General features: G+C 32.9%; 1 protein-coding gene across 4 annotated transcripts; it reads left to right on the top strand.

Moving 5' to 3' along the window:
* Positions 1–3,025: 3,025 nt before the first annotated feature.
* LOC145066553 (polycomb group protein EMBRYONIC FLOWER 2-like) lies at positions 3,026–8,904 on the top strand. 4 transcript variants are annotated; one of them, XM_079013845.1, is made up of 22 exons: positions 3,026–3,169; positions 3,809–3,922; positions 4,236–4,383; positions 4,513–4,568; positions 4,700–4,811; positions 4,921–5,080; positions 5,169–5,228; positions 5,303–5,442; positions 5,722–5,784; positions 5,893–6,005; positions 6,092–6,156; positions 6,238–6,290; positions 6,380–6,433; positions 6,511–6,570; positions 6,648–6,694; positions 6,778–6,899; positions 7,196–7,367; positions 7,467–7,515; positions 7,632–7,715; positions 7,990–8,069; positions 8,195–8,284; positions 8,590–8,904. In XM_079013845.1, exons 2-22 carry the CDS (start codon positions 3,888–3,890, stop codon positions 8,723–8,725), a joined length of 1,899 nt encoding a protein of 632 aa, XP_078869971.1. In that variant the 5' UTR covers positions 3,026–3,169; positions 3,809–3,887; the 3' UTR covers positions 8,726–8,904. The 4 variants fall into 4 exon arrangements, with proteins under 4 accessions (XP_078869971.1, XP_078869969.1, XP_078869972.1 ...); XM_079013843.1 differs by having other exon boundaries at positions 3,061–3,169; positions 4,071–4,383; XM_079013846.1 differs by lacking the exon at positions 3,026–3,169 and adding an exon at positions 3,222–3,328.
* Positions 8,905–9,202: the final 298 nt, after the last annotated feature.

Here is a 9,202-nt window from a genome sequence, read left to right as displayed (position 1 = left end):
GAGATAGAGGTTGTGGAGGTGATAAAGGCCATTGGATGACAGTGAAGGTGCTTTGGGTAGCTGACAACGCCGATCAAGGGTAAGGACGACTTCATTGGTTTTCTATGACGGTTCCTCAACGATAATGATGGCATTGGCGGTAGTTTCAGGAAAGAATGGTGGTTATCAGTGGTTTCCGGTGAGACATAGCAGAGAGGATGTTGGGGGTGGGGTTTAATTTATGGGTTTAAGCACCCCTTGCATCGATTTGGGTACTTGGTTTAGATCTGGGCAAGACGGGGGATATGCTAATAGTGGTTTTCAGCTTTGTGAGTGATTTCCGAAGAGACAGGGGGAAAGAGGACAGTGAGGATGAGGTGGATGACGACTGATAGTGGTGGTGAACGATGGTGTGGTGGTCACTGGTGAACTTTTATCGGGTTAATGAATGAGACATGGGGGTAAGGGTGAGGGAAATAGAGGTGGTCGGCGACGGATAGTGGTAGGGAACGATGATGACAGAGAAATGACGTAAGTGCTTTTTGTTGATAGAGAGGGAAAGAGAAATGGGATGGGTGAGCCCTTTTCTATTTTTTTGTTTTAAGTTAAAAAAATATAAAGTAAATAAGTTTTATGTATTTCAGTAATTAAAGATAATGAAAAATATAAATTATAAGGGCATAATCATCTTTTTAAGTGTATAGAGATTAGAGACCAAAAACAATAAAAATATCCAATGTTTGGACCACAATACATCACTAAAACTTTTTGACCAAAACCATATAATTTAGCTAACCACATGGACAATTTTTGCAATTTTGTCTATTATCTTTTTATGAAAGAAAGTCCTGAAAACCGACTAACATTTTCAGTTTAACATTTTTTTTTTTTTTTCTTTTAGTTTAACCTACTGAGGTGGTACGCCAAGGTGGAAGGGTGGTTGATGTGGCATGCCACATCATTGCCCTTCCTTACTTAAAAAAACATTTTTTTTGGGAGAAATCGAAGGAGGGCGACACAAACTCGTGACATCCCTCTCTCAAGGCAAGTAACTTTGCTAAATTTTGAAACTTTACTAGAGATTTCTCTAATAAAAATTATGAATGAAGAAATGATAGAAAGGTGTGTAGCACAATTGGCTAAGGTAATGTTTGTTTTTTCTAAAGCAAAATGTTTGCAATATGCGGACCACATCTGTAGACCTTTACAGTAGAAAATGTGGACCAAATGTCTGCAGTTTGAAAAAAAAAACTGTTTGTTTTTTTAACATCTTCAGGTTATTAAAATAAACTAAAATCTAAATAGACTGATTTATTAATATTTTTATGACTTTTTTATAAGTAATTAACAAATCTATATCAACTTTTATGTATTATTGTATAAAAAGTGAAAATAAAAATGATACGAATTAACATATATATTTGATAAAATCCAACAATTTTGGTCGCAAAGTTATACCTAAACATTGTCATTAGGAATCAAAGAATTTGATACATAAATGGATTGAAATAAAACTTCGATTTTTTCAATTAAATCAATTAAAAACGTACCATAAATATTTTCCCAAGAAATTGACGATAAGGTATTAAATAATGTTTTATAAAATTTGGCACAAAAATATAATAATATATTAAGATTTTTTTATATTTATATAAACAATTTTAATGACCATTATTTTTAATAAATATTTATTTATAAATTTGTCAAAAATATCATGTTTGTGTCGTCGAACATTTTTTTAACGTAGTGTAACCTTTTTTTTTTTTTTTTTTTTTTTTTTTTTTTTTTTTTCAGATTGTATATCATTAATAAAGTTTGAATAAATTTAAATTAAAAAAACTAAAAAAGTAAAGATATATGTGTGTTTTTAGGTTAGAAGATGTTTGGAGATGTTAGAAGAGTCTGGTCCACATTTGCGCCAAAAAAAGGGCGCACATATATTTTTAGGTTTGTAGTATTAAAAAAAACAAACAGTCTACAAAGGCTAATATATGCACGTAGTCTGCGCGACACAGACAAAAGAGGACAATAAGATCTGTAGAAAAAAAAACAACACATAAGAGCAACTCCAAGCATAAAACACTAAATTGGTGATTGTTTTAACACTAAAATAGAGTTTGTATTACAGTTAAACACTAAAATGATGTTTTTTAGAGGCCATATAATTTGGCCTTCATATTTGGTGTGTAAAGCTTTCCCAAACACTAAAATAGTGTTTTCTAAAGATTGATTGGAATGAAAATACCATTTTATTAAGTGTTTTAGTAGTTGGTTGGAGTTTGTCTAAGTTGATTGCCTTGGGAGTGGGAGGTCATGGGTTCGAGTTCCCCTTCCCTTTTTTTCTCTCTCCCCCCCCCCCCCCCCCCCCCCTAAAAAAAATGATTTTCTTAAGGTAAGAATAACCGTTGATGTGTCATGTGATGTCACATTAACCATCCTTCAACCTTGAATTATCAATGTTATGTGATGTCACATTAACCACCCTTTAACCCTGACTTGTCAATGTTAGTCAGCTTTTAGGATTTTTCATTGGAAAAAAGGACTAAAACTAAAAGAGTAAATTACACGAATGATCCTTATAGTTTGGGTAATTTGCATGTTTGGTCCCTAACTTATATTTATAACTCGGAAGTTCCCTACAATTTGTTTTTGTTGTGTGCTTGGTCCCTATCTTACCTAAAAAAACTATTTTGCCCTTGGTTTTTTAATTTATTTAAATAAAGTGGAGTAGGTAAGGTAAAGTAAGATGAGGTAGAAGTAAGGTTGGGGTGTGTTTATTCAAATAAATTAAAAAAATCAATGACAAAATAATCTTTTTAAGTAAAATAGAGACCAAACATGTAACAAAAACAAACAGTAAAAACCTTTCGAGTTAAAAAAATAAGTTAGGGACCAAATATATAAATTACCCCAAACCATACGGACCATTCATGAATTTTACTCAAACTAAAACTTATCAAAAATTTAAAATTTTCTAAAAAAACAAAAACATATTTATATAACATAAGCTTTTTGACATATGTCATAAATTGATAAGATAGATGAAATGATTTTCCTAAAACATTGGTGACATAATCATACCGTGATAATAGTCAAAGACGCCGTTGCTTTTTTAAACTCTGCAAGTCTTCCCCAAACTTGCTTTCCTTCTTCCCCTCAAACAAATTAGGGCTCTTAACATACATATAAGGTACTATAAAATCTTCAATTTTCCAATTCATATCAGTTTTGCTCCTTGTTTTTGTCGATTTTCTAGATTAATAACAGCTGAATACATTAATTATTGATATTGATCAACGATCCTGTGTTCGATGTTCGTAGTGTTTTTACGTAAGATGCAGAGAATAAGGTCGAGATTTCCCTGTTTCCTTGATTTCAATTACGGAATTGTTTAATTTGCGTTTAATTCGTTACAGTTTCCGTTGCTTTACCTAATTGATCATTAAGTATTTAAGAGAGACGAGAATGCAGTTTTTGGAACTAACTGAGATATTTTTAAGAAGATAAATGGTCGGTATAAATTTTCACCTATGCTTCATTGATTACAGTAGTGCGTTAGTCTCAAAGTGGAAAGTTTTAGCAACTGTAAAAATGTCATTCATTTTGCATCCGTTTGTATATGGTATGGATGGGTGATATTTGAACCTTCAGTAATTTACTAGAACTAAATTTCTTTAAGGTACACCATGTGACTCTGTTTTATGTCATCAGAACAATTGGTGATATGAAACAAGAAGAAACACATGCAGAGATTATGTAATGATCATTTTTTTGCCATTCAATTATTCGCTTGAAACATGACTAATTCACTAGGATATATTCAATGCAGGTGTGCAGGGGCTTAAACTGACTTTCCCCACAGAGGTGCAGATAAGTATGGGGTTGCAATTCAGGAGTGTCTAACAAGAATGCCCGGCATATCTTTAGTTGCTCGTGAAACCACGTACTGCACCTTCCATTTCAGGCTATTCTATGTCCTCTATCTGTATAACTAAGAATTGTTTAGAACTGTGTATGAGATTCTTAAATTTGATAGCCTTTGGGTTTTTCCTTTCATGGGTGTAGTGTATTCATTCCATTTTTCATTTTAGGTGATCATGGAACAGGCATACTCTTTACATTGCAATTGCATACATCTATTTGTCTGTCCTTTTGAGTACCTCGTGCTTTCTGAAGCTTACAATGTATTGCGTGGTGCATGAACAAAGATATGCAAATTCAAATTCATGGAACAAGAAATCTGTTTGCAATTGCAGTTACTCTAGATGCTCAGATCCGATGTGCCGCCATGAAGCTCGTGCTCATTTGTCTCAGGAAGAGCAAACTGCAGCTGAAGAAAGCCTTTCAGTTTATTGCAAGCCTGTAGAACTATACAACATTCTTCAACGACGTGCTGTTAGAAATGTGACTTTCTCATTTTTCCTATCTTTCTCTCTTCTCTTCTCTTCTCCCCTTCATCTTCTGTTTGCCTATCTTTTAGGCTATAATTCATTGATATGTTTGTGTTTCTAATGGATGGATGGTTTCTTGCAGCCATCATTTCTACAAAGATGTCTGCACTACAAATTACAAGCAAAACAGAAAAGAAGGCAAGATTTGCAACATAATACTCACAACTAATTGTACTGATGGCCATGTGCTGTTTTCATTACTGAATAGACCTTCTAGATTTATTCCATAATTTTTTTAAAGATATTTGCATCGCTTCTGTTTATTGTAGGGTACAAATATCAGTATCCATATCTGGTGCTACTAATGATGGGCTGCAAACTCAGAGTCTTTTTCCTATGTACATGTTGTTGGCAAGAGCAGTCTCTACTACAAATGTGGAGGTATTGCTATCAACTTTTACTTTTGGGTGAAACCTTCTTTTCTTTACTTTTTATGCCTTCTATGATGCCAAATGAGCAATTTTTTTTTTTTTTTCTTTCTGATTTCTAGACACAGTGTACAACTGTATATCGCTTCAATCGAGCATGTAAATTGACAGCTTTTGGTGGGGCCGACAACACAAGTTCAGCAAAATTTATTCTCCCTGAGATGAATAAACTATCAACAGAGGTTAAATCTGGCTCTCTTGCTGTGTTGTTGGTTAGCTGTGGTATGACACTGTTTCTAAGTTTGGTTACATTTGGAGAATTAATGTGTATAAGCTTGTTACAATTTTGAATTTTGATCTACTTTTGCAGCTGATACCACAAATCTTCAAGGGATTGATCTAACAGAGGACCACATGTTTTCTGCCTCATGTAAGATGTGCTATAGATGGGTAATCTTCTTACTACTTGTATTCTGATATATATATTTTTTACGTGCTTGACAGTGAATCGTGTGGGTTATTGCTTATTTGGGAAGATTCCAATGGATTTACTTCAATCTTCATGGGAAAAATCTCCAACATTAAGTTTAGGGGGAAGAGCTGAGATGATGTCAACTGTTATTATGCAGTCCTGCTTTATGAAGGTATGTCTGCTGGTGTGTATAAACACTTGGTATCAAGTAAAGTTAGTGAAGAGTGATGTCAGTGAAAATCCATGAACATTCTATGCATTATTTTTGTAAATAACATATTCTACTTGTATTCTGATATACATGAAAGTAGTTTTTTCCCATATTTAACAAGTTTGCTATGATTTAACAATATATTTAATGGAATAAGGGCTAATTAACAATATAAGGGATGGTTCATCTTTTTTGCTCCTCTATCTTCTAGATTCTCATCATGAGGGTTTGATTTTGCAGTTGAGTTGTTTGGATGGAGGAAAATGTGTATCTTTTCACTTCCCATATAATTCTGAAGCTGTGGTAGGTTTGCTCTTAACTCTTTGCTTCTTGTCAAGAACACTTTTTTTTTTTCTTAGTTTAATTACTGATTTTGTTCCTACTGCTCAATTCATTTTATGGTTGCTAAAGAGCATATTGCAGCAAGTACAAGTCATTGTTTCAGCAGAAGAGGTTGGGGCTAAAAATATGTCTCCCTATGACATGTATTCATATAATGATACCCCTAGACCTGGTATTATGAGGTAGTTTATATTTGGCATTTCTTCATTTAGATATTTACTGTTATATTTATTAGTTCCTTAGAATTTTTTTATGTATTTACTTTCAGGTTGAGGTCTGGAAATGTTATTTTTAACTACAAGTACTACAACAATATGCTGCAGAGGACTGAAGGTAGATGAATTTCTTGACACTTTTTTTTACCATGTCATTTCTGATGCTCTTAATTCTATAAAATCCATGCCAAATCTGCAGTGACAGAGGATTTTTCGTGTCCATTCTGTTTGGTGAAATGTGCAAGTTACAAGGTAGATATAGCTCTCTATATATATTATTTACTCCATACTTATATTTTATGCTTATTAGGGTCTGATTGTTTGTTGATAATGTCTTTTAGGGCCTGAGATTTCACTTAACTTCATCACATGATCTCTTCCGTTATGAATTTTGGGTTTGTAAATTTCATGAATCTTTCAGAAATTCTTGTTGTTATAAAATATTTACCTTCATAATAATATGAATATGTAGGTTACTGAAGATTATCAAGTTGTGATTGTATCTATGAGGACTGATATATGCAGTTCTGAGGTTAGTTAGGATACAACTTTTATACTCTTTTGTTGATGTTGTGTAACACCTATTTTGGAAAATAAATGTTTGCTCAGATTATTCCAGAAAATGTTGATCCAAAACAGCAAATGTTTTTCTATTGGTAAGCTTTAAGATTTTAATTTTGTCATTTTTTGCACTTAGAGATAATTGTTAATTAATTATATAAAAAACATTTATGTACAGCTATAAGTCTGCGAGACATAGGAAACCAAAGGCCCCAACTCAAAATGCAAAACATGTGCATCCACTTGTGCTGGATTCAGCCATGTCTGCAACTCTCAATGAGCTCATAGACAACACAGATTGTATGACTTCCTTTTGTCTATTCTTTATAGGGCAAATTGCAGGAAATAGCAATGTACTTTACTTGTTTTTACCAAATGTAGACAATATATATATATATATATATATATATATATATATATATATATATATATATATATATATATATATTCTATTTTTACCCATAATAGCAACATACTTACATTTCCATACTAGCAATATATAACAAATAAAGTACATTGCTATTATCAATAAAGAAATGTAAGTATGTTGCTATAATAGGTGATTTAAATTTGGTTGATTGTATTTATAATTGTAGGTGTAGCTGAGTGTATGGAACATGACACATGTAGTCCAGATGCAAGTGCCACGTGTCACTCGTTTGCTGAACTGGAATCCGTCCAATCAGTACCTGAAAACAACCTTCAACCTCCTATGCTACAATTTGCAAAAACAAGAAAGTTATCTGCTGAAAGATCTGACCCTAGAAAGTACAAGCATTTGCATATTTCTATATGCTCAATTAATATATTATTTGGAGAAAAAAAAATATATAAGTTTTTATATATGAATTGTGTCTTTTGTTGCAGCCGAGCCCTGTTGCAGAAGAGGCAGTTTTTTCACTCGCATAGAGCTCAGGTTACTAGATTTTTTTTTTCTTTGTTGGTGAAAGTAATTATTTGCATTTTGCATTTACTATGGAGTATATGGTCAATGGTGGTTATTACTTTTTATTTTATTTGTGGTTTTAAAAGCCAATGGCATTGGAGCAAGTGTTTGCTGAGCGAGACAGTGAAGATGAAGTTGATGATGATGTTGCTGATCTTGAAGACAGAAGGGTATGTATGTCCAAATTCCAATTCGGAGTAAATTACAAGTTTGGTCCCTGTGGTATACTCAAATATGACAGATTTAGTCCCAAGTTCTGTTTTTATTACAAATTTGTCCAGTCCTTGTGGTTTCATTTTGTTGGAATATTGGTCCTTGAGTCGATAAATTTAATTAGAGTAAATTACACATTTGGTCCCTTTGCTTTACTCAAAATCACAAGTTTGGTCCAGTTTTTGAAATCTTCCTCTGTTTTTTTGCAACATTTATTTTCATGTTTTTCAGATGCTTGATGACTTTGTGGATGTTTCAAAAGACGAGAAGCAAATGATGCACTTATGGAACTCATTTGTGAGAAAACAACGGTAATTTAGTCTACATTTTTTTTTTTCAAAATTCAAACATACACAATTTTTTTTGTGTTATTATATGCCACCATTTGGCATTTATTGGAAATTGTTTATTTATTTATGAATTATGATGGCCTCAGGGTGCTAGCAGACGGCCATATTCCATGGGCATGCGAGGCATTTTCTAAATTGCATGGACAAGACCTTGTCCAGGCCCCATCACTTCTCTGGTAGCTTTTCCATTTATCATCTCTTATTCAGTAAAATTACATTTTTCGCCCCTGAGCATATCCCAAAAAGTTTTTTTTTTTGGTCCTTACTTGAGGTTCTTGTAATGTTTTTGGTCCCTGTTCAAAGTAGAATGACTTTTTTGGGATCAAAATTGCAAAAGAAAAACTTTTTGGGACTAAAATTGAAAAAAATCAGCAATACTCAGGGACCAAAAATGTGATTTACTCTATTTTATTAATATATTCTGGATAATATACATAAAATAAAATAAAAAAAGTAATATTTTGGTGTAACGCAACGGTAGGTGTTGGAGGTTATTCATGATTAAGATTTGGAATCATGGTCTTTTGGACTCGCGTACCTTGAATAACTGTAATGTCATACTGGAAAACTACCAAAACCAAAGCCAAGAGATAGATCCTATTAAAATGGACATGTAAATCTGTTTCAAGCCCTATGTAATGTAGGTGACATATTTTGTAGGGTTTATATTTCTAAGCATACTTTTGTTATAATCTATTGGTAATATATACTATAGGGTATGCACTTAATTTCCATCTATTCTTCCCCACTTGTATAACCTTAATTAACAATCTATAATATCTTATCTTACCACTCTTCTTCTGGGGACAATACATGCATTGCTCTTTTTATCGTATCTCCAATTTACATAGTGTAGATAGTATTTGGTGTTTTCACAACAGCATAGTAACACCCCCATTTCCTAGATGACATGCATGCCCAATTATTTGTTTAATATTTCAATCAAAACTTTGGCTTCACCCTTGTAATCACAACGTATCGGTAAGTAATCTAATATAATTTGTAATCGGTCTCAAGCATTAACAAAAATGTAAAAGTCTACCAACTAACTATACAAAGCCTTGTAGCCTCAATGAGTGTGTGTGTGTATATAT

Source organism: Lactuca serriola, chromosome 8 (genome assembly GCF_051521515.1).
Source record: "Lactuca serriola cultivar US96UC23 chromosome 8, Lser_US96UC23_V15, whole genome shotgun sequence".
Classification (NCBI taxonomy): domain Eukaryota; kingdom Viridiplantae; phylum Streptophyta; class Magnoliopsida; order Asterales; family Asteraceae; genus Lactuca; species Lactuca serriola.
Note: the sequence above shows the minus strand (reverse complement) of the source record. Positions and strands in the feature narration are given on the sequence as shown.